This window comes from Zalophus californianus, chromosome 1 (genome assembly GCF_009762305.2).
Source record: "Zalophus californianus isolate mZalCal1 chromosome 1, mZalCal1.pri.v2, whole genome shotgun sequence".
Taxonomy (NCBI): domain Eukaryota; kingdom Metazoa; phylum Chordata; class Mammalia; order Carnivora; family Otariidae; genus Zalophus; species Zalophus californianus.
The window spans coordinates 55,605,315-55,630,729 of NC_045595.1; the positions used below are offsets into that span (position 1 = coordinate 55,605,315).

Below are 25,415 nucleotides of genomic sequence, written 5' to 3' on the forward strand. Positions count from 1 at the left end.
CCGAGACAGGCTGGCTGCACGGAGAAACAGCCAGAAGGCTTTTGAAGGGAACCACCTTCAGCCATGGCCTCTCTAACCAAACACACCTAGGAGGACAAGGGGCCAGGCAGTGGGGAAACGCTCCCTCTCACAATCATCCTAACTCCTCCGCTCCCAACCTCGCCCGCACCCCTTTGCAGCATCACAGCCTCGGTTTACATGCTTCCCTAGGGCGTGGAGCTCCCTGCCCGCCCGCACGGTCCAGTCTGTCACTTGATGGACAGCTCCACCTGAGTGGTGTCGGCTTCCCCACCCTTCCCGCGGACTGGCTCCCCCGGAGGTCGCGTCCAGCTCTCACAGCCCGCAAATGAGAAGCCCAAGGGCCCAGGCGGGAACTGAGAATGAAAGGAGGGGCTGCGAGAAGGCGCCTAGCACAAGGAGATCCCAATGCCGGGAACAACAGCTCCTGAGTCTCCCTCCCCGCAAACGTGCGGCCCGACGAGGAGGTCCCGACAGACCAAGAGAGGTGAACGGACGGGCTAGCTGCCGGAAAGCCGGAACAAGGGCATGCAGAGGGAGATGGGGCTGGCCGCACAGACGAGGGGCCGGCAGGCAAGATGGACCCAGGAGGCCCCTTCGGGGAGAGGGGGAAGTATGGGTGGGGTCCGGCCGACCAGGAGACACTCACGTTCGTGGCCATGGTGGGACCCGGCTGGGCGCTCACCGTCGCTCTGCTCAGCTACGGAAGGGGTTAACGGTCTGAGTGCAGAGCCCAGCGGTCTCTCGCCCGACGAGAAGCTGCGAAAATCCGCGTGAATCCTAGAATCAGGGAGGACGCGCAAAAGTTGCCGCCCCGTGAGCCACAGCTTTTCTGCTCATGCGCGCCGCAGGGCCTCCTGGAAAATGTAGTCTGGGATCAGGCGCGTTAGCCCCTAAGTTGCAACACGCACCGTACCTCATTGATGCGCCTGCGCACTGCAAGTCATTCCGGGATATGTAGTTCCACTGCCTTGAAGAGTCACCGACCAGCGCGCGGCTTCCTGGGAAATGTAGTTGCCGGCTGACTGGGGCCGGGGTAGGGTTGGGAGGGCGCAGAAGCAGGCGCGCGGCGGGCAGGCCTGGAGGGGGCGGGTCCGCGTGGGCCTCGGAGCCGCCCGCCCTGCCTGAGAAGAGGTCACAGCGTGAGCCCGCCGCTGCCTGTGCCGCCGCCACCCCTATCGCTGCGAGGTCTGAGCGCCGGGGCTGCAGCCATGGCCTACTGCCGGCAGGAAGGTAGGCAGGGCGGGCTGCCATGGAGACCGGCCTACGAGGGCCTGCAGGGGCCAAGCGATTTTGCCACCCCCGCGGCCACGCAGGCCCGGCGCCCCGCGACCCCACTGCAGGCGCGGGAGACTCGAGGCGCGGCCCGGGGTACCCTCTTCGGGATCCTTGGGAGGGCTGAGCGGTGGGGTCGCCACCTCCGTTTTGCGGATGAGAAAACCGAGACTGGGAGGAACGAGGCTGGTCCAAGGTCACTGTGAGACTCGAACCCGGACCTCAGAAGGACCAGCACGTGGGAGATTTCATAAACTAGGCCAAGGGGGCACGGGAAGTGCTGAGCACGCTTCCTTTGGCTCGTAATTGGGAATTTACTGTTTTTACTATCGCTTTTACCACCCACCACCCGTGTCCATTTGTACGCGCCTTTCAACTGTCCCTCCTGAAAAGTTGCCACTCGGGTTAGGGGCTGTGCTGGAGTGGTAAAAGTGCCACCCACGTGGACATTTACTGAGCCCCTACCACCGTACCAGACACTGTTCAAGAGTCTTTATATGGCTTTTTTCATTGATCTCGCAGCGATTTTTAGAATTATAAGTGAGGCTCTGTTACCCACATTTTACCGAAGAGTGGACGTTAAAACACAGAGGTGACTTGGCCTGAGGCAAGTACTTGACCAGTGGGTCAAGTACTTGTATCCTGGAGCTGGGGTTCAAGCTTCATCAGTCTGATCACAGAAACTGCACCTTTCAGTCTGGTGCCCCCTGGATTCCAGGGAGCTCTCTGCTAGGACCGCCCCTCCCCCGACCTTTCCAACAAAGTGCCCATCTCCTCTGCCTATCTCCTCTGCTTCATCTGTTCTCACCTCTACTGAGGAACCCAGGAGTCTCTTGGCTGGAGTCCCAGGGCCTCCCCACACACTGGCACTAACTAGCTTTTTGTCCCTGAGCTGTCACCTAACCCTTCCAGGCCCCAGTTTCCACTCTTGTAAAATGGTTTTCATTCATTCAGCAGATACTCACGGGCATCTTCTCTGTGCCTGGCAATTATGGTGGACACATGAGAATGTAAAACTACAAAGAGAGTTGGAGCTCACTCAGATTCTTTGGTGACTAGTCAGTCTGATTCCCTCAGTTTAATTCAGGGAATCTGAAGACCAGAGAAGGGGATGACCTACCCAAGGTCATACATCCGATTAGAAGAACAGCTCAATCTCAATCTAAAATATCAAGCCTTTCCTCCAGTACCTCATTCTCCTAATAGAACCACTCCTTTCCTGGGTCATAAAGCCATAATACTCACTGATGTCTCTCCTGGGTACTCTTTTTATTGATTAATAATTGTGCCATGAACAAAAGTCCTCTGCCCTCACTATTTTGTTAGTAGGTCTCTTGTTTTTAATTTTCTTTCTCTGGGTTTCTGATTTACTTCATTTAGGAAATAATTTTGAGCTTTTTCGGTATAATGAGGCTGTGCCAGATGAATAAGGCCTCTCCTTGCCCGTGAGGATATCTAGGAATCACAGGTTCTTTGGGAAGGAAAGGCATTTTCCATTCTGCCACCCAAAACATGGATCTTCATCTTTTCCTGGGTCAAAGATCTCTCTCTTAGTTTGGGGATGAGAATTGAAAGCCCCTGCGTGATCTGGCTCCAGCCTGACTTCTAACTACCCCGTCACTGTTGAGCTACACTGGTGTCTTAGTTGTTCCTTTGCCTGGTACCTCTGTCCCCCAGCTCTTCCCATGGCTGGCTCTTCATTCTGGGTTCTGAGTGAGTCACTTGCCTGAGCAAATTTACTTCAGGGGTTCCCCCCCCCACCACCACCCAGATTTCAGGTTAAAAGTTTTGATATCCAAGTGTTCCATGGCGTGGACTCAGCCTCACTCCCTGGCCTTAGACCACCCACACTTTCTGTATTAGTGCCACACTAATCCTTTCTTTACTTCCCTCTTTTCTGTTGCTGTCTGCCTTCTCCAGTTCCTCAACAAACATTTATTGAACACATGTGGTGTACCAGCCCCTGAGCAGGGGCTGGTGAGTGCAGGTGACATCATCTGCTTCCTGGCTTTGGGGAAGAGATGGGCTCTCCATCTGGGTTGGATCTGCTGAAGATTTTGACATGTACAGATCCCGTGCATGTTCCTATTCCTCTTTCTGGGGGAAATGAGACCACTTATCCAAGGTTGTTTTGTTTTGTTTTATTTTGTTTGTAATCTACTTAATGGTGAGAACCATTCTGTCTTCCTGCTTTCTCCTGAGGTCTTCAGTTTGGTTTCTCCTTTCATTTGTTCAACAAATATTGATTACCCACCATGTTCTGGACACTGTTCTAGGTTCTGGGGATACTACAATGAATGGAATAGACAAATCCTTACCCTAGAAGAGCTCATACTTCAGTGGGGGAAACAGGGAGTAAGCAAATACGTAATATGTTAGGTGAGGAAAAGTGCTTTGGAGAAAAGGCAGGCCAAGGGAGATGGGGAATGGTCGGAGAAGGCAGCATCTGAGCAGGAGGTATGAAAGCAGGGAGAGGGTGGCTGTGGGGATATCTGGAGGGTGCTCCCGGAAGTGAGGACAGCCTGGGCCCAGGCCTAGAGGTAGGTGTGCCCCCAGTGTGTCTAGCAAAGGCAACGAGGTGTGGGAATGGAGGGAGCGAGTAGTGGGAGATGGGATCTTGGCGGTGAGGGGGTGAGGGGTGCAGATCTTTCTGGCTGTATCTGAAGGTAGAGCCAACCAGATTTGATGATGGAGGTTGAGAGAAAGGAATCAAGGATGGCTGTACAGAGAGTAAAAAGGATGAATTGGGGGTGTCTTGGTATCCAACTGTTTAATCAGACTTCCTGTTCTCAGTTTTTCCCTTAAGTCCTGCTTTCGGAGTGGGCCCTGGGGCCCCTGATTCCTGGCCCTTACCGGGGTACTAGGGTGAGGATGGATTTTCTTCTAGCTGACTTCCCCTCCTTGTGACTTTGGGTTCAACTTTGTGTTAAGTCAGAAAGCACTCGCTCTCAGCTTGCCCACTTCCCAAACTATCCTGACCTCTCTAGCCTGTCGTTGTCTCTCTTTTTGGCCCTTTTATCCTTGTCATTTAATGCCTTTTAAAAAAATTACTGTCCCTAGAGTGGGATTTCAGGTGAGAGCAGAAACTCATTTCACCTCTTTTGTTTAAGCAAAGTCTCATGATTCTTGCCCTGACCATGGGAGGAAGAGAGGCTGAGCTGCCGGGGGACAAGAAGGTGCCTGAGATCACAGCTGTTACGTGCTTATGCTCACATTTGAACCCCAGGCCTAAAACTCTGTGATACCGATGCCACTGAGCCAGACCTCCCGAAGCGGGTCTTCCATCTCACCCTTAGAGCTGTGCTTCTGTTCTTTCTACAGATGGTTTCTAGCCCTTAATGTTATTTGTCCATGAAACAAAAGGAGCTCCATCTGGAAACCAGGATTGGGGATGCAAAGATACATCCCTGCTTAGAAACCACAGTCAGATCACCCAGGGGATCTTCTTCCTGCAGTTTTCTGGTACGAATGTGTCCCCCCAGTTTCATAGGTTGAAATCCAAACCTCCAAGGGTGATAGTATTAGAAGGGGCCTTTGGGAGGTGCTTAGGGAATGAGGGTGGAGCTTTCATGTTTGGGATGAATGCCCTTATAAAAGAAGCCCCGGAGAGATCTCTAGCCCCTTCCACCCTGTGAGGACACAACGAGAAGGCAGCTGCTGTGACCCAGGAAGGGGCCCTCCCCAGAAGGTCACCATACTGGGGCCTTGATCTTAGACTTGCAGCCTCCAGAACTCTGAGCAGTAACTTTCTGTTGTTTTTGAACTACCTCAGTGGTGGTATTTTGTTATAGCAGCCTGAATGGACAAAGACACCTATCCAGGGTAGGAAAAGTGCCACTCAGGGAGGCTTGGAATCCTTACTTTCTCTGCCAGCCAGCTCAGCGGGACTGTTCGCCCCACACTTCATTTCTGTCAGCGAAGCCTCTAAGACTTAGGTGAAGTCACCATAATCAACTAAAGGTATCGATAAACTTCAACCTAATTTAAAATGTGTAAGTAAACATCCACTAAGTAAAATGACTGGTAGAAGAGGCAAGGAGCAGCAAGATCCAGGACTTTGCTCTCAGGCTCTTGGATCCGAAGGATGGTCCAGATGAAGCTATTTTTGCTCGTGTAATGACAGAACGTGGGTGCCGAACGTGGGTGCCGACAAGGACACCAAACCTCAGTCAAGGACCCAGAGGGGCTGCATCGTGCTTTGGTGCGAATAGCAGGCAGACGGGCCTTAGCTTCTTGTACACTTACCAGCTGTGTGGCCTTGGCCGGACAGAGGAATTGAGGAACCCAACCGTGGAGTTCACGGTCAGGGACAGGACTGCATTTCAGCACACGGAGAGAGAGCTAGTTTGACAGGCAGGAAGGAGCTGGTCACAGGACGGCCGAACCACGGGTGGACTGGAGGCCCAGTCCGCGAGCATGCCAAGGGTCGGCTGTCCTTACTGTTCGTTACCCCATGTGGGAGACCCTGTGGAGGCATGAGAAGGGTGCCTTCCCTCTGTCCCCTGAACTGTCTTCTCTGGAGGTGTTGCTCTGCTTTTAGCCCCTGTACTTTCCTCAAGCCTCTTCCGTAAATACTCCAGCTTGGTGTGGGCCCAAACCTTTTTCTTTGGTTTCTCTTAACAAGCCTGTGATGGAACTTTCCTAAGTGTAAAGGGAAAAGAACTGAGATAATCAGCGAAAATGCCAGCAGCTCCCAGAGAGCCAAACTTCAGCAGGCCCAGCCTCTGCCCCCATTGTAGCTGACTCACTGCAGGCCTCTGATGAAGGCCCTGCCCGAGGGCCAGTGGGGTTGCGACCTGGAGAAGGCACTTCCCATGCCCTTCCAGATGAGGTCCCATTGTCCCACATCTCCTGGGTGAGAATGGGTAGTCAGTAGGTTTGTTGCATTTGTCCTTGCCCTTCACCGCGTGGCTACCCAGGAGCTTAGAAGAAAGCTCCTGTTCATTCACTTAGCAAACATTCTCTTGATTCTCAGCTTCTTGGGGCTTATTGTACAAAACATTTATTCCTGCTGCAAGCACACAAAGCTCTCAGGACAGTGTCTGAGTCATGCTAAGTACCCAGTGTTAGCTATTGTTTTTATTCTTGTGTGTCCTGGGGGTGGGGGTGGGGCAGTGTGGGTCTGGCTAAAGGATCTCCACAGCGTGGCCTTTGGAAACACACAGAGCTGGGTTCAAATTCCAGCCTGGTGTGGGCTCAGGTACATCCACTTCCCGTAGCCCTAGGCTTACCACCGTAGAATGGGGCTCCTGCTGGCTCCTCTCAGGGTGGTGATGGGATGGCAGGGGCTAGCTGACACGCGGGACCCAGAGAGGGGCCGGCCTCAGTCTGCCCTCCAGGAACAGCAGGGGAAACTGATGACATGCAGTGTGTGGGGTGCTGAAGACAAAGTGCTCCCAACCACAACAGGAATATCAGACAGACTGTGGTTAGCTGATGGCCACAGGTTCTAGGAAGGTGAGGTGTGTGGACAGCTGTAAGGTGTAGGGGAGAGAGCCGGGAGGGTGCCGGGTAGCAGAGGTGCCTGCCTTGCCCTTTCCAGCTGGTTGACTTTGAGTAACCACTCTCTCTGGGCTTGGTTTTCTATTGTGTAAAAAGCCTCGGATGACACTCATACCAGTTCAGTCAACACTGATTCCCGTTCCTGTGCCTATGCAGCCTCCCACGAGGAGCTTCTCCTCACACAGCATGCATTTGGCTCCCGCCAGCCTGGAGGCTCAGGACCCTCTGGCAGCCAGGCACATACGGCCAGGGGCTCTGGCCTGATCGAGGTTCACATGAAGAGCTGGCTTCCTGATGCTGGTCCTTGCAGGGCCTCAGTCCTGACCCTAACACTCAGCCTATCATGCTTAGGTTGGGTGATTGTTCTAAAACATAACTGCAGATTGTTACAGAAGTTGATAACATCAGCACTTCATAAAAATCCGCCTCCCGCCCCGCCCAGTCATTCCACGTGTCGGGAAATCTCCCCAGGCCTTGGGGGCCACGGGGAACCTCCGTAATGTTCCCTACCACCATGACCCCTTCTTTCTGGCCACGATTTGGGGCCAAGAGGCCAGAGGGAGTCTTGATTGTGGGCACTCTCAGACCACCTGTGTGCCCAGCCTTTCAGGCAGGTGACTGGGATATTTTTGCACAGGGCATCTTCTCGGACACACTTCGGTGGCTACATCAGCCGAGTGGGCTTTGGTGGGCTGCTGGCCAGGCACCCACATCACTGCCCTCTCTTCTTGTCAAAGTTCTCAGTCTCCTCAGACTTCATCTGCATTCTGAATGCTGTGGGTAAACCCTTACAGGGCTAGAAGCAAGTCTTTTCCTGCATGCCTTTTTCCTGTCCCTTCCACCCCTTCCCTGCGCACATGCACTGGAGCCCTAGTGGAGTGGAGCGGGGTGCCCAGCGGCAGGCACTCTGAGGCCCTAGTGAGTCTTCTTCATTCCACTAGAGTTGTCTGAAGGCTGACAGCTTGCAGCTCCCTGCTGCAAGGGAGGGAGGGGAGACGGCGGCAGGTTGATGAGGCCTTCATAGGTTGATGGGACATAATGGGGACAGTCCGAGCACCATGGGAGTTCTGAGATGAGACTGCCCCTTTCTTGATGGGAAGAAGGAAGAATTTGTTGCACAACTCTGTTATCAGCAAATCTGGGGCTAAAGCAGCTGCATTTCATTGGATCAGGCATTTTGTCTCTTACCTTGAGGGTGCCTACGGCATCTTCTTCCTTACCCATGACCTTGGTGGAGTTTTTGTTCCAGTTGTAGGCACTCAGTACAAGTGGCTGCTAGACCACACACAGACTCAGTGAAAGAACCCAGGAAGGGCAGTTTGATGGTCACCTCGCTTTGGGGTTTTGCATAGGACAGTCTTAAAACTTGCTTTCTGTGGTTTCTTTTTTTTTTAAATTTTTTAAATTTATTTTTATTTTTTATTTTTTTATTTTGTTTTAGCTTTTTGTGGTTTCTTTGGGTTTGGGGCTGTTTGGCTGCTCTTGAGTAAAATGTTTCTTTCTCTATTCTCCAAACACTAGGGAAGGATCGAATCATATTTGTGACCAAAGAAGACCATGAAACTCCAAGCAATGCAGAGCTGGTGGCTGACGATCCCAACGATCCGTATGAGGAGCACGGTAAGTGACATGGTCCTCCCAGGGACCCACGGACCCTTCCTGGGGAAAATGTCCATAATAGTTTTCCCATTTTGTCCTGGCCAAGGTTGGGTTTTCAGGTGTCCTTCCCAGCCATGGACTATCTCCAAGGACAGTGCTTTCTAGCCCTCATGCTGATGCACTCCCCTGGCTATTGGGCCAGAACCTAAGTTTCTCCTGAATTGAAGTCTTCTGTCTAAGTTTTACACAGACTGAGTTGGTTGGATGCTTCCCGATGATGAAGGTTTAGGCCAGGGTTGGGGGGTGGCCATGGATTCCAGCGTGGCAGGCGGGCAAGGATCCTGCACAAAAAGCTCACTCGAGATTGAGGGACAATTTTCCAGTGGCAGGATCCAGCTCACCTAGTCAGAACTGTTGCATACAACTTATTAATGGTCAGTGGTCTTTTGGGCCTGGATGCCATTCCAAAGGCTCTAGACTGCTGGGCTCACTGGAACTTCCCTGGTGTGTGTAAGACTGACCAGTGTGTGTGTAGGATTTATAAACAGTCCGTATCATAAACAGTACTCAGTTGACCAATCTAAAGCCATTTCTGACACCCGTGATGATGATTAGCAACCCTTCCAGTGCTGACTGGTGGTGAATGTGGTCGAAAGAGTTTGCAGCAGCAGCCCATGGAGTGTAGGCTCCCGACTGGAATTTTTCAGATGCTAATTGAAGCGTATGTTCTCAGGGAGAACGTCTTACTGCTCCAGGGGGTGAGAGTCAAGTCCAGGCTGCGTGTTGAGAGCACTCCGTTGGAAATGGTGGGAGGCACAGGTCTTCTACGAGAAAGGCAGCTATGGGAGTAATCTTGAATCAGCACTCTGGCGAAGAAAAACAAGTCGCCAGTGTTCTGCCTCTCTTGAGGTCCATATTAGTTAAGCACATTTTGTGGGGCCTACAGAACAAATCAGGCCGGATTTTGTTTGTCTCGTGGCGTTTTAAAATTGAATGTGTCTCTGCTGAGCCTGTGCATTCGCCTTCAGTTCCTGCCAGGCCTTATCATCCCTCTTGTTTTCTGTCCTACCTGCTCTGTCATTTATAATAGATCTGCTTGGACATAGAGGTATTTGCCTTTGCAGCCCCTTATAGTGAATGATTGTACCCAGAAGCATATACAACAGAGAGCTGTGGGACCCAGGTTCTGAGCTCTCAATGGCAGAATCACTCAGCAGACTAAGTAGGCCACCAATTCATGCCAGCCGCCTGCATCCAAGCACCCCAGCTCTGTGGCTAAGAGCACTTGTTGCGGCTTAGAGTGGCATTAGAAAGGTGGCAGGGGTAATTTTCATCCACTCAAAAAGACTGGGGAGGGCCTTAAAGATCACCTGGTCTGGGGGAAAACTGGGGGTCCAGGAGGAGGTGAGGACTGGCCAAGAAAGTGGCAGGGACTAGAACTGCAGGGTTTTGATTGTTTGTTCCCAACCTGCTGCGTCTGAGCCTAATTTTAAAATGTTGACATCTGTGTGTGTTTACATTTTGTCCTTGAAATGCAAATTGGCTCCCAAAGCGCCCTCTGGGAGGAGCTACCTCATTCTAGCATGCCTTCCCCTGAGAAATAAGGAAGCATAGACTTCCTGCAGACCTGGGCTGTTATTTTAAAAAGTTGGTACTACTATTTCATTTGGAAATTGGCTGTGCAGGTTTCCTGGTCTTGAGCCTTCTGAGGGCAGCATTTGTATACAGGCCTGGTTTTATTGCACTTTGCAGATACCACGCTTTTTACAAATTGAAAGTTTGTGGCGACCCTGCTTGAAGCAAGTCTGTTGGTGCCATTTTTTCAACAGCATTTGTTCACTTCATGTCTCTCTGTCACATTTTGGTCATTCTTGCAGTATGTCAAACTTTTTTGTTATTGTATATGTTATGGTGATCTGTGATTGGTGATCTTTGATGTTACTGTTGTAACTGTTTCTCGGGTGCCATAAGCCATGTAAGATGAGGAATTTAATCGATAAATGTGTGTTCTGACTGCTCCACCGACTGGCTCTTCCTTGTCTCTCTCCCTCTCCTTGGGTCTCCCCATTCCCTGACACGACAATACTGAGATTAGGCCAGTTAGTAACCCGACAGTGGCCTCTAAGTGTTCAAGTGAAAGGGAAAGTTTGCAGCCTCTCATGCCACATCAAAAGTTAAGAAGTCATCGAGCTTAGTGAGGAAGGCCTGTCAAAAGCCAAGATGGGCTGAAAGCTAGGCCTCTTGCACCGAACAGTTAGCCAAGTTGTGAACGCAAAGGAAAAGTTCTTGAAGGAAATGAAAAGTGCTACTCCAGTGAACACACAAATGGTAAGAAAGTGTAACAACCTGAATGCTGATATGGAGAAGGCTGTAGTGGTCTGGAGAGAAGAGAACACCAGCCACAACATTCCCTTAGCCAGAGCCTAATGGGGAGCAAGGCCCTAACTCTCCGTAATTCTGAGAAGGCAGAGAGAGGTGAGCAAGCTGCAGAAGAGAAGTGTGAAGCTAGCAGAGGTGGTTCTTGAGGTGGAGGAAAGAAGCCGTCTCCATAACATAAAAGAGCAAAGGGAAGCAGCAAGTGTTGATGTAGAAGCTGCAGCACGTTACCCAGGAGATCGCGCTGAGATCGTTAATGAAGGTGGTTACACTAAACCACAGATTTTCAGTGCAGATGAAACAGCCTTCTAGTGGAAGAAGATGCCATCTAGGACTTTCAGAGATAGAAATCAATGCCTTCTTTTGAAGCTTCAAAGGACAAACTGACTTTCTTATTAGAGGCTAATGCAGCTGGTGACTTGAAGTTGAAGCCAGTGCTCACTTACCATTCCAAAAATCTTAGGGCCCTGAGGATGGGCCTGGATGACAGCACATCTATTTACAGTGTGGTTTACTGAATATTTTAAGCCCACTGTTGAGACCTACTGCTCAGAAAAGATTCCTTTCAAATTATTACTGCTCTGTGACAGTGCACCTGGTCATCCAAGAACATTGGTGGAGATGTACAAGATTGTTTTCATGCCTGCTAACACAACATCATTCTGCATTCCGTGGATCAAGGAGTCACTTTGATTTCAAGTCTTGCTGTTTAAGAAATACATTTCATAAAGCTATATAGCTGTCATGGATAGTGATTCCTCTGGTGGATCTGGGCACAGTCAATTGAAAACCTTCTGGAAAGGATTTACCATTCTAGATGTCATTAAGAACATTTGTGATTCGGGGCGCCTGGGAGGCTCAGTTGGTTAAGCGACTGCCTTCGGCTCAGGTCATGATCCTGGAGTCCCTGGATCGAGTCCCGGATCGAGTCCCGCATCGGGCTCCCTGCTCAGCAGGGAGTCTGCTTCTCCCTCTGCCCCTCCCCCCTCTCATGTGCTCTCTCTCTCTCTCTCTCTCTCTCTCATTCTCTCTCTCAAATAAATAAATAAAATCTTTAAAAAAAAACATTTGTGATTCATGGGAAGAGGTCAAAATATCACCATGAACAGGAATTTGGAAGAAGCAGATTCCAAGCCTTGTGGAGGACTTTAAGGAGTTCCAGACTTGAGGGGAGCAAGTAACTGCAGATGTGGTGGAAATAGCAAGAGAACTAGGATTAGAAGTGGAGCCTGAAGACGTGACTGAACTGCCTCGATCTCCTGATCAAGCTTTAACTGATGGTTGCCGGGGGAGGAGTGAAACGGGTGAGAGTGATTAAGAGCACACTTACCTTGATGAGCACTGAGAAGGGTATAGAATTATATATTATACACCTGAAACTAATATAGCGCTGTATGTTAATTATATTTCAGTTAAAAAAACTTTATCAGGTGAGAAGTTGCTTCTGATTGATGAGCAAAGAACGTGGTTTCTTGAGATGGAATCTACATCTGGTGGAGATGCTGTGAAGATTGTTGAAATGACAACTAAAGAATATGACATAAAGCAGTGGCATGGTTTGAGAGGATTGATTTCAATTTGAAAGAAGTTCTGCTCGGGGTAAAATGCTATCAAACAGCATCACATGCTACAGAGAAATTATTTGTGAAAGGAAGAGTCCATTGATGCAGCAATTTCATTGTTGTCTTATTTTAAGAAATTGCTGCAACCACAACCTTCATCAGTCAGCAGCCATCAGCATCAAGGCAAGACCTTCTGCCAGCAAAAATGTATAACTCACTGAAAGCTCAGATGATGGTTAGCATTATTTAGCAATAAAGTATTTTCAATTAATATATGCATGTTGTTTTTATACATAATGCTATTCACTGAATTCACTGTGGTGCAAACATAGCTTTCATATGCACCGGGAAACAAGAAAGTAATTTGATGTGCTTTATGCGATACTACCTTTATTGTGGTGTCTGGAACCCAACCCACAATATCTCTGAGGTGTATCTGTAGGTTTCCAGCACCATGCTGGCCTGTGTAGGGAGAGGTGGTGAGATGTGGGGGGAGACAGCTTGGGCTCTGGGAATCCTTTGGGCCCTGGCTGTAGTCCTGACTTGGACCCCACTGAACCACAAAATCTCCTGTGCAAACTGGGATTTGTAGTACGTATTGAAGAAGGTTGTCAAAAAGGATTATGTGTTTTACCACAGATAGTGTGGTACTTGAGAGTGTGCCCAGCAGCTATTGATGGTCTAGTGGTGAACTACCTGCTCGGGGTGCAGTATCCATTGACATCTCCACTGTTAGCCCATTTTACAAGTAAGGAACTGCAGTAGCAGATCTTTTGATCGTTGAAGTTTCCTGGGCTAGAATGAAGAGATGGGGTTCAGCGTAGGCCTAGGACTTTGGACACTAACTCAGAGTGCCACCGCTGGGTACTTGGTTAGAGTGAAAAATTGTATAATTTCACTGGGCATTTTAGAGTCTTACAGAGTGCTCCCGGTCCTATAAAAGACTCATGTGAGAAACTTCTGTATGAATCGTATTTCCCTGTCTGTTACAAAGCTGGAAATGAAGTCATCATCTTGAAAGCATTTTAGAAAACCAGGAAATACTATTTAGATGTGAATAAGGTTCAAAGACAAGAAAATGTAAAATTCAAAAGTAAGGGGGCCTATAGAATATTGCAACTGAATGTCAGTCTGTAGTTGCACCCCTCCCTGAAACACACATGCTGTTTAGCCGTTGGGTTAGTATGGTTAATATCCCTCTAGGTTTTCTCACTGTTACAAGACTAGAACCACACCATCTGGTGTGCCACTAGCTTTTTCCTTATACGACATGTCTTGGATATCTTCCCGTCAGTGCAGAAGGCTCAGCCTCCTCTTTACCAGTCCTCACACTGAGCTGAGCTTCTGAGAGCAGTTGCAGAGCCAGAGGGGCTTGAGGGGGCAAGGTGCCTTTTTTGGAGGCAGAGTGTGGTCTGGTCCTGATCATTTGAATGGGAGCAGAGCAGAGAGCGAAAGGAGATCAATACCTCAGCTCCTTAAAGTGTTGGGGCTTTGAAAAAGCTTCTTGCTAACCAACCCAATGATGGTTTCTTCTTTGGATTAAATGGTTTCCAGTATTTAGCTCTTGGAGCACACAGCCAGAGCCATGGGAGGTGGCTGAAAATATAGATCAGGGTAGAAAGTTGGCATTGGTGGCTTCTCTCCAGCCAAGCCAAGGGACGCTGTGTTTGCACAGGCATTTGAACCCAATCCAAATTGAGAGGTAGGCAAGGGCCTACCAGGCAGCAGTTCTGTACCTCCCAAGTATCTTTCAAGGACTGGACTTGGTTTTGCTTTTTCAGAAACCTTCGAGACTCTGTCTCACATTTTCCTTGCCCATTTTCCCGTTCTAGGATTGATCCTGCCAAATGGAGACATTAACTGGAACTGCCCGTGCCTTGGGGGAATGGCCAGTGGCCCCTGTGGGGAACAGTTCAAGTCAGCCTTTTCCTGCTTCCACTATAGCACAGAGGATGTCAAGGGGTCAGACTGTGTAGACCAGTTCCGGGCCATGCAGGAATGCATGCAGAAATATCCCGACCTCTATCCCCAGGAGGACGAGGAAGAGGAAGAGGAAGAGAAGAAGCCAGCAGAACGTTTAGAAGAGACAGCTGCCACTGAGGCCACTGCAACCAAAGAAGAGGAGGGGTCAAGCTAATAAAGGCCACAAGGCACTGGGCTCCAGTCCTTCTGCTTCAGAGTGATATGAACCTTTTGCAAAATGCCTTTTGGTCATTCTCCGAGAAAGTGTTCCTCTGTTCTGTGCACTATAATGTACAAAATAACTTATTTTGATGATCAGGGATCTTGGTCCTTTGAATACACACTGGAAAAAATGTATGTGTGTCTCACATAAACCTATCAGCAAATGTAGCTGTTACTTTTGAATTCTCTTCTCAGATTACCCTGAATTTTGCCACTTTGAAATAATGTGCTGACTATGCTCAGCAACCACCAATCATTATTTGGGACTGTCTTGTGAGTGAGCTGATTTATTCTGATTGATTATATCCCTTTTAGATTTTTATACCCCTTTGGGAAATGAAATAGAAACAAAAACAGCTTTCTTTCAAAATGCTGGACTGGGGCCATTCCTAACACAAGAAGCCAGCTGATCAGATACTTATTTCTCAAGAACCATCTTGACCTTGAGTATATGAGGAAGGTACTATATTTCATTTCTGATGCATTTGGTTTCCATTTTTACGTTGAGCTCCAGGTTTTCTGTGTTTGGAAATTGGAGCTTTAGACCCTCTAATTCAAAATCCCTTTCCGAGTGAAGAGAAAGGCTGGTTTTGCTGTTCTCGTTATTCCAAAAGCCCTGGTTTGGGGCCTGTGTTCACACCGGCTCTGTGTCAGCCCGTTTAGATGCAATGTTCTTGAGAGGTGGGGACCTAATTGTTACCAAAGTAGCAGCCAAGAGAAGAAATGGTGTGAATTAAGTAGTCAATTAAAGGAAAATGTGATTTTTACCTGATGTTGAGTATGTCCTGTGTTTTTACTAATTACAAATATTTTTGATACAAGGAAATAGAAATACGAAAAATTCCCTAAAATTCCTCCTTGAAGATACTGGTAAGCTGGTTTGAGTCTTAAAATTTTCTGTTGAATTCCTAGCAAGCCAGTTGTTTTTGTCAATGAGCAGATCCTTCATACAGATACCACAGTTAATTTGTGAGGCTGGGAAGGCTCTTCCCATCTTGAAGATAAGGAACTGCAGCCCTCACAGGTTAAGTAACTAGCCCAAAGCAACTGCAAGACAAATTTCAGGCCAGGGTGTAGTAATACCTCGTTTGTCCCTGGTGTATTATCTATTCCCATGTAAAAAATTACCTTAAAACTTAGCAGCTTGAAACAAACATTTATTATTTCACAGTTTCTGTTGGTCAGGGGTCTGGGCACAGCTTACCTGGGTCCATGGCTCGGAGTCTCATGAGGCTGTGATGGAGGTGTCGGCCAGGGTTGTGATCATCTCAAAGCTTGACAGGCCTCCCAAAATCACTCAGGTAGTTTGGGGCAAGATCCAGTTCCTTGTGGGTGCTTGGGCTGAGGGCCTCAGTTCCTCACTGCCTATCTGCCAGAATCCTCCCTCAGTTCCTGGTCACATAGGCCTCTGCTTAGGGCAGCTCATAACATGGCAGGCGGCTTCTGTGAGAGCAAGTGAGAGAGCAAGATGGAAGCTCTCAGAAGAGCTTCTGTGACTCAGAATCACAGTGATTTGCACCAGCTACCTACACACAGTGTTTTCTGTGTTTTGTTATTTTGCGATGCAGGCCAGTGCAGCATATCAGCCAGGCTTCTTAGCAGAACATTGTTCTGTTCATTTTTGTTCTCAGTAAGTTCTATGATCATACAGATTTTAACTTAACATTTTGGTAAGCCATAAATGTTATTAAAATAACATTTTAATAGCCCAAACTATTAGGAAGTAGCCCTTATATAAAAATAAAAGCCTTCTCATTCACCTGGAAGAACCAAAGAAAAGTCACATGCATTAGATAATTTCACTCATAACTTTCAAGAGCTGCTATAGGCCCAGAATAGTAATTGTAGAAATTACTTGTTAGTGTGATATAAGTAGACAGACTTTTTCCTCTAATCAACCAAAGGGGAGAAAAACAGCGCATAGTTTGTCAAAATCGGGCATTAAGAAGACAGAGTAGGGCTGTTCGGTGCTGGGTGCAGCCTATCAATAACCGGTGTTGTGGCTGGACCAGCCCTTATCATTCTTATTATATGTTTACAAGATCCCCTGTAGCAGTAACCATCAGGAAACTGGGGGAAAAAAAAAAAGTTTATTACCTACAGGACCTGAAATTATATGTGCCACACAGGTTGGGGGGAAAGTTGGGGAGAAGAAAGAGAGTGAGTGAGCAGGCCTGGGGTTATGCTTTTGTCGGGGTTGAGGGTGGGGCCTAGGGTTTCATGGGCTCACATTTTATTGGTGAATTTAAAACCTAAGAGTGGGAATTTAAAGTGCTGGAAGAGAAAAAACAAGTGGCCTAAATGGTCAGTTATAGAAACCAACTAGGATCCCTAAAACTAAGCCTGGGGCAGAGGGGAGTACAGCCTGGCTCCTTATGGTGGTGGCTGGCAATGTGTGTATTCGAGACTGCCATCTTTGAAGTGGATGGCTAGGCAATCAAAGCTTCAACCAGGCACTTACCTTACAAAAAAAGAAAACCCAACATTGTCAGGGCTTATACTACAAGGGGTATCTATGAACTATTAATTGAATCACTCTAATTTCATATCTGTTTGAAATTTTCCATAATGGATAGTTAAAAAGAATATGCTAAGCAAGAATGTTTAACCACTCCTCATTACCTCAAGTCAGTGGAGGCTCAGAGCCAAATTACTGCTGTCCAAAATAATGGCCCTATAGATATTTCTCTAAAGATACGTAAATGGCCAACACGGAAAGGTGCTCAACATCATTGGTCATTAGGGAAATGCAAATCAAAATCACAATGAGATAACCACTTCACACCCATTAGGATGGCTATTATTTAAAAAAAACCAAACATGAAAATAAGTGTTGGTAAGCATATGGAAACGTAGGAACCTTGGAGTTTCTTCAAAAAGTTAAACACAGAATGAGCATATTATCCCACAATTTCCTTAGGTACATTCCCCCCAAATTGAAAATGGGTATTGAGTCACTTGTTCATTAATGTTCATAGCAGCACTCTTTACTGTAATCAAAAGTGGAAACTACCTAAATATCCATCAGTAGATAAATGGATAAGCAAATTGTGATATATACATATAGTGGAATATATTCAGCCATAAGAAGGAATCCAGTACTGATACATACTACAAGTTGAATAAACTTCAACAACATGCCAAGTGAAAGAAGCCAGACACAAAAGGTCACATACTGTGTGATTCCATTTATATGAAATTGCTAGAATAGCCAAATCCAAAGCAACAGAAAGCAGATTAGAAGTTGCCAGGGTGAGGACTATTGGCAAGATGGCGGAGGAGTAGGAGACCTAGATTTCGTCTGGTCTCAGGAATTCAGCTGAATAGGGATCAAACCATTCTGAACACCTACGAACTCAACAGGAGATCAAAGAGGAGAGTAGCAACAACTATCTGAACAGAGAAGCGACCACTTTCTGGAAGGTAGGACATGCGGAGAAGTGAATCCGAGGCGATATTCGGGAGGATAGACGGCGGGGGAGGGGCCTCCGTCGGCCGCTTCTGGCAAGTGATAGAGCCGCGGAGCACAAAATCGGACCTTTTAGAAGTCGGCTCCGCTGAGGGACGTCGCTCCAGTGGCTAAGCGACGGGTGGAACCCTCGCGGGACAGTGGGGTCTCAGGACCCTCGGGGTCACAGAAAGACCGGGGGAGCCTGAGTGCGCCAGAGCTCCCAGGTATCGGAGCGGGGAAGCCAGCTGCAGAGACGGAGCCGAGGCGCGGGCTCTCAGATCGGGGTTGCCATAAACTGTGATCCGCGGCCCAGTCGGGCCACTGCTCCTGCAGCAGGGACCCAACAAGCGGCAAATCCGGGGAGACTCCCCTTCCTTCCCGGGGAGGAGCGGCGCGGGAACGCACTGCAGGGATCTGCTGGGTTTGGAGACTCCACACGGGGTCGGGTGCCAGAGATATAAACGCTCGGTCACAGGCCGGGTGAGCACGGAGAGCGGCCGGAGACTGGGGACAAGGGAGTGACTGCTTTTCTCTGGGGGCGCACTGAGGAGCGGGGCCCCGAGTTCTCAGCTCCTCCAGGCGGAGATTGGGAGGCCACCATTTTTGCCCTGGTCCTCCAAGGCTCTTACGGAGAGCTTGCAGGGAACAAAAGCTCCTGAGATCAAACCCGAGCAGCTTGCTTAGCCCGGACCGACAAGGGCGGGGCAATTCAGCCTCCGGCAAAGACATTTGGAAACCACAGCAACAGGCCCCTCCCCCAGAAGATCAGCACGAACAGCCAGCAAGCCAAGACCAAGTTTACCGATCAAGGAGAACGGGAGAACTCCAGCGCTAGGGGAATACTGCACATAGAATTCATGGCTTTTTTTTACCATGATTCATTAGTTCATCAAAGTTAATTTTTGTTAACTTTTTTTTCTTTTTCTTTTTCCCTTTTTCAACCAACATCTTATCAATCTTTTAAAAAAAAAAACATTTTTTATTTTTCATTTTTAGAGTCATATTTTATCCCTTCATAGTAGTTACCCTTATTTTTGGCATATATATATATAAGTTGTTCTCTCTTTAAAATTTTGAGATACAGCTTCTTCTGACAGATAAAAATATACCCTAAATCACTAGTGTATGGTTCTATTCTAGTCTCCTGCCTGATCACATTCTCTCCCTTTTTTCTTTTTTTTTTTAAATCTTCTTTCTTTTTACAAACAACTTCTTATCTTATCAAGTCCTTTTATAAAATCTTTTATAATTTTCATCTTTACAGTCATCTTCTATCCCTTCATTGTATCAACCCTTATTTTGTACATATATGTCTTTCTTCCTTTAAAATTTTAGGAGGCACTTTTTTCTAACAGACCAAAATACGCCCAAAATCTAGTGTGTGGCACTGATCTATGCACTAGCCTGATCATATTTGATCACATTCTGCTTTTTTTGTATTGTTCTGTTTTTGTTTTTATCTTTTTTTTCCTTTCTTTTCTTTTTTTTTTTTTTTTTCTCTTTCTTTTTTCTTTCTTTCCCTTTCTTTTCCCCTGGTTTCAGGTCTTTTCTGATTTGTATACAGTATATTTGCTGGGGACGTTGTAAACCTGTTAGCATTTTGTTCTCTCATTCATCTATTCTCCTCTGGACAAAATGACAAGACGAAAAAAATCACCTCAGCAAAAAGAACAAGAGGTAGTACCGTCAGCCAGGGACCTACTCAATACGGACATTAGTACGATGTCGGACCTAGAGTTCAGAATCATGACTTTAAAGATACTAGCTGGGCTTGAAAAAAGCGTGGAAGTTATTAGAGAAACCCTTTCTGGAGAAATAAAAGAACTAAAATCTAATCAAGTCGAAATCAAAAAGGCTAATGATGAGGTGCAATCAAAAATGGGGGCACTAACTGCTAGGATAAATGAGGCAGAAGAGAGAATCAGTGATATAGAAGACCAAATGATGGAAAGTAAAGAGGCTGAGAAAAAGAGGGAGAAACAACTACAGGATCACGAGGGCAGAATTCGAGAGATAAGTGATTCGATAAGACGAAACAATATTAGAATAATTGGGATCCCAGAAGAAGAAGAAAGAGAGAGAGGGGCAGAAGGTATATTGGAGCAAATAATAGCAGAGAACTTCCCTAATATGAGGAAGGAAACAGGCATCAAAATCCAGGAGGCACAGAGAACCCCTCTCAAAATCAATAAAAATAGGTCAACACCCCGACATCTAATAGGAAAACTTACGAGTCTCAGAGACAAAGAGAAAATCCTGAAAGCAGCTCGGGAGAAGAGATATGTAACGTACAATGGTAAAAATATTAGATTGGCAACAGACCTATCCACAGAGACCTGGCAGGCCAGAAAGGACTGGCAAGATATCTTCAGAGCACTAAACGAGAAAAATATGCAGCCGAGAATACTATATCCAGCTAGGCTGTCATTGAAAATAGAAGGAGAGATAAAAAGCTTCCAGGACAAACAAAAACTAAAGGAATTTGCAAACACGAAACCAGCCCTCCAAGAAATATTGAAAGGGGTCCTCTAAGCAAAGAGAGAGCCTAAAAGCAGCAAAGATCAGAAAGGAACACAGACAACATACAGTAACAGTCACCTTACAGGCAATACAATGGCACTAAATTCATACCTTTCAATAGTTACCCTGAATGTAAATGGGCTCAATGCCCCAATCAAAAGACACAGGCTATCAGATTGGATTAAAAAACAAGACCCATCCATATGCTGTCTGCAAGAGACTCATTTTAGACCCAAAGACTCCCCCAGATTGAAAGTGAGGGGGTGGAAAACCATTTACCATGCTAATGGACACCAAAAGAAAGCTGGGGTGGCAATCCTTATATCAGACAAACTAGATTTTAAAACAAAGACTGTAATAAGAGATGAGGAAGGACACTATATCCTACTTAAAGGGTCTATCCAACAAGAAGATCTAACAATTGTAAATATCTATGCCCCGAACATGGGAGCAGCCAATTATATAAGGCAATTAATAACAAAAGCAAAGAAACACATTGACAACAATACAATAATAGTGGGGGACTTTAACACCCCCCTGACTGAAAGGGACAGATCATCTAAGCAAAAGATCAACAAGGAAATAAAGACTTTCAATGACACACTGGACCAAATGGACTTCACAGACATATTCAGAACATTCCATCCCAAAGCAACGGAATACACATTCTTCTCTAGTGCCCATAGAACATTCTCCGGAATTGATCACATCCTAGGTCACAAATCAGGTCTCAACCGGTACCAAAAGATTGGGATCATTCCCTGCATATTTTCAGACCACAGTGCTTTGAAACTAGAACTCAATCACAAGAGGAAAGTCGGAAAGAACTCAAATCCATGGAGGCTAAAGAGCATCCTACTAAAGAATGAATGGGTCAACCAGGAAATTAAAGAAGAATTTTTAAAATTCATGGAAACCAATGAAAATGAAAACACAACTGTCCAAAATCTTTGGGATACAGCAAAGGCAGTCCTGAGAGGAAAGTATATAGCAATACAAGCCTTTCTCAAGAAACAAGAAAGGTCTCAAATACACAATCTAACCCTACACCTAAAGGAGCTGGAGAAAGAACAGCAAATAAAGCCTAAACCCAGCAGGAGAAGAGAAATAATAAAGATCAGAGCAGAAATCAATGAAATAGAAACCAAAAGAACAGTAGAACAGATCAACGAAACTAGGAGCTGGTTCTTTGAAAGAATTAACAAGATTGATAAACCCCTGGCCAGACTGATCAAAAAGAAAAGAGAAATGACCCAAATCAACAAAATCATGAATGAAAGAGGAGAGATCACAACCAACGCCAAAGAAATACAAACAATTATAAGAACATATTATGAGCAACTCTATGCCAGCAAATTAGATAACCTGGAAGAAATGGGTGCATTCCTAGAAATGTATCAACTACCAAAACTGAACCAGGAAGAAATAGAAAACCTGAACAGACTATAACCACTAAGGAAATTGAAGCAGTCATCAAAAATCTCCCAAGAAACAAAAGCCCAGGGCCAGATGGCTTCCCAGAGGAATTCTATCAGACATTTAAAGAAGAATTAATACCTATTCTCCTGAAACTGTTCCAAAAAATAGAAATGGAAGGAAAACTTCCAAACTCATTTTATGAGGCCACCATTACCTTGATCCCCAAACCAGACAAAGACCCCATCAAAAAGGAGAATTACAGACCAATATCCTTGATGAACATGGATGCAAAAATTCTCACCAAAATACTAGCCAATAGGATCCCACAGTACATTAAAAGGATTATTCACCACGACCAAGTGGGATTTATCCCTGGGCTGCAAGGCTGGCTCAACATCCGCAAATCAATCAACGTGATACAATACATTAACAAAAGAAAGAACAAGAATCATATGATCCTCTCAATAGATGCAGAAAAAGCATTTGACAAAGTACAGCATCCTTTCTTGATCAAAACTCTTCAGAGTATAGGAATAGAGGGTACATACCTCAATATCATAAAAGCCATCTACGAAAAACCTACAGCGAATACCATTCTCAATGGGGAAAAGCTGAGAGCTTTTCCCCTAAGGTCAGGAACGCGGCAGGGATGTCCACTCTCACCACTGCTATTCAACATAGTATTAGAAGTCCTAGCCACAGCAATCAGACAACAAAAAGAAATCAAAGGCATCCAAATCGGCAAAGAGGAAGTCAAACTCTCACTCTTTGCAGATGATATGATACTATATGTGGAAAACCCAAAAGACTCCACCCCAAAACTGCTAGAACTCATACAGGACTTCAGTCAAGTTGCAGGCTATAAAATCAATGCACAGAAATCAGTGGCATTCCTATACACCAACAACAAGACAGAAGAGAGACAAATCAAGGAGTCGATCCCATTCACAATTGCACCCAAAACCATTAGATACCTAGGAATAAATTTAACCAAAGAGGCAAAGGATCTGTACTCAGAAAACTATAAAATACTCAGGAAAGAAATTGAAGAAGACACAAAGAAATGGAAAAACGTTCCATGCTCATGGATTGGAAGAACCAACATTGTGAAGATGTTAATGCTACCTAGAGCAATCTACACATTCAATGCAATCCCCATCAAAATACCATCCACTTTTTTCAAAGAAATGGAACAAATAATCCTAAAATTTGTATGGAACCAGAAGAGACCCCGAATAGCCAGAGGAATATTGAAAAAGAAAAGCAAAGCTGGCGGCATCACAATTCCGGACTTCCAGCTCTATTACAAAGCTGTCATCATCAAGACAGTATGGTACTGGCACAAAAACAGACACATAGATCAATGGAACAGAATCGAGAGCCCAGAAATGGACCCTCAACTCTATGGTCAACTTATCTTTGACAAAGCAGGAAAGAATGTCCAGTGGAAAAAAGACAGTCTCTTCAACAAATGGTGTTGGGAAAATTGGACAGCCACATGCAGAAGAATGAAACTGGACCATTTCCTTACACCACACACAAAAATAGACTCCAAATGTTGAAAGACCTAAACGTGAGACAGGAGTCCATCCAAATCCTAAAGGAGAACACAGGTAGCAACCTCTTCGACCTCAGCCGCAGCAACTTCTTCCTAGAAACATCACCAAAGGCACAGGAAGCCAGGGCAAAAATGAACTATTGGGATTTCATCAAGATAAAAAGCTTTTGCACAGCAAAAGAAACAGTCCACAAAACCAAAAGACAACCGACAGAATGGGAGAAAATATTTGCAAATGACATATCAGATAAAGAGCTAGTATCCAAAATCTATAAAGAACTTATCAAACTCAACACCCAAAGAACAAATAATCCAATCAAGAAATGGGCAGAAGACATGAACAGACATTTTTCCAAAGAAGACATCCAAATGGCCAACAGGCACATGAAAAAGTGCTCAACATCGCTCGGCATCAGGGAAATCCAAATCAAAACCTCAATGAGATACCACCTCACACCCGTCCGAATGGCTAAAATTAACAAGTCAGGGAACGACAGATGTTGGCGGAGATGTGGAGAAAGGGGAACCCTCCTACACTGTTGGTGGGAATGCAAGCTGGTGCAACCCCTCTGGAAAACAGTATGGAGGTTCCTCAAACAGTTGAAATTAGAGCTACCATTCGATCCAGGAATTGCACTACCGGGTATTTACCCCAAAGATACAAATGTAGGGACCCGAAGGGGTATGTGCACCCCAATGTTTATAGCAGCAATGTCCACAATAGCCAAACTGTAGAAAGAGCCAAGATGTCAGATGAATGGATAAAGAAGGTGTGGTATATATACACAATGGAATATTATGCAGCCATCAAAAGGAATGAGATCTTGCCATTTGCAACGACGTGGATGGAACTGGAGGGTGTTATGCTGAGTGAAATAAGTCAATCAGAGAAAGACATGTATCATATGACCTCACTGATATGAGGAATTCTTAATCTCAGGAACAAACTGAGGGTTGCTGGAGTGGTCGGGGGTGGGAGGGATGGGGTGGCTGGGTGATAGACATTGGGGAAGATATGTGCTACGGTGAGCGCTGTGAATTGTGTAAGACTGTTGAATCACAGATCTGTACTTCTGAAACAAATAACGCAACATATTTTAAGAAAAAAAAAGAAAAGAAAAAGAAGAAGATAGCAGGAGAGGAAGAATGAAGGGGAGTAAGTCAGAGGGGGAGACGAACCATGAGAGACGATGGACTCTGAAAAACAAACTGAGGGTTCTAGAGGGGAGGAGGGTAGGGGGATGGGGTAGCCTGGTGATGGGTATTAAAGAGGGCACATTCTGCATGGAGCACTGGGTGTTATGAACAAACAATGAATCATGGAACACTACACCAAAACAAATTATGTAATATATGGTGATTAACATAACACTAAAAAAATTTTAAAAAATGAAAAAAAAAAAGAAGTTGCCAGGGTTTAGGGAGGAATTGGAAGTGATTTTTTAATGGGTATGGGATATATGGGGGTGATAAAAAAGTTTTGAAACTAGAGAGAGAAAGGTGGTGGTCGCACAATATTGTGAATACACTAAACACCAAGTTGTACACTTTAAGACAATTATATGTTACATGAATTTCACCTCAATTTTTTAAAAATTGAAATCTCAATTACAGGGAGAAAGGAATCAAGTACAAATGGTACAAGTACAAAATGGCATAACCATTTTGGAAGAAAGTTGGGCAGTTTTTAGAAAGTTTAAACGTACACCCACCATATGACCCAGGCCTTTCATGCCTGCCTGTTTATTCAAGAGAAATAAAAGCATATGTCCACACAAAAACTTGTGCATGAGTGTTCATAGTAGCTTTATTTGTAATAACAAAAACCTGGAAACTACTAAAAAGTCCATTAACAGGTGAATGGTTACGGTATATTCATATAATGGAATACTCAGCAATAAAAAGTGAAATGTTGATACAACATGGATGAATCTTAATTAAGGAAGCCAGA

General features: G+C 46.0%; 2 protein-coding genes across 4 annotated transcripts in view; one reads left to right on the top strand and one right to left on the bottom strand.

The window, feature by feature from the left end:
• Positions 1-846, bottom strand: part of TMEM43 (transmembrane protein 43) — a 17,856-nt gene extending 17,010 nt beyond the window's left edge. The window contains exon 1 of the mRNA XM_027582097.2: positions 668-846. Coding sequence (XP_027437898.2) covers positions 668-679 — 12 coding nt within the window. The 5' untranslated portion in view covers positions 680-846. The remainder of the gene's footprint in view (positions 1-667) is intronic.
• Positions 363-15,288, top strand: CHCHD4 (coiled-coil-helix-coiled-coil-helix domain containing 4). 3 transcript variants are annotated; one of them, XM_027582100.1, is made up of 3 exons: positions 363-505; positions 8,317-8,415; positions 12,183-12,597. In XM_027582100.1, the coding sequence occupies exons 1-3, from the start codon at positions 427-429 to the stop codon at positions 12,350-12,352; spliced, it is 348 nt and encodes a 115-aa protein (XP_027437901.1). In that variant the 5' UTR covers positions 363-426; the 3' UTR covers positions 12,353-12,597. The 3 variants fall into 3 exon arrangements, with proteins under 3 accessions (XP_027437901.1, XP_035580892.1, XP_035580903.1); XM_035724999.1 differs by lacking the exon at positions 12,183-12,597 and adding an exon at positions 14,165-15,288 and having other exon boundaries at positions 371-505; XM_035725010.1 differs by lacking the exons at positions 363-505; positions 12,183-12,597 and adding exons at positions 996-1,251; positions 14,165-15,288.
• Positions 15,289-25,415: the final 10,127 nt, after the last annotated feature.

Excerpts from the sequence above, each read along its gene's own strand:
- CHCHD4 (XM_035724999.1), top strand. The coding sequence starts at position 427 with ATGCCGGGAACAACAGCTCCTGAGTCTCCCTCCCCGCAAACGTGCGGC. Across the intron at positions 506-8,316 it reads GTCCCGACAGACCAAGAGAG|GGAAGGATCGAATCATATTT; the intron begins GTGAACGGACGG and ends TCCAAACACTAG. Across the intron at positions 8,416-14,164 it reads CGATCCGTATGAGGAGCACG|GATTGATCCTGCCAAATGGA; the intron begins GTAAGTGACATG and ends TTCCCGTTCTAG.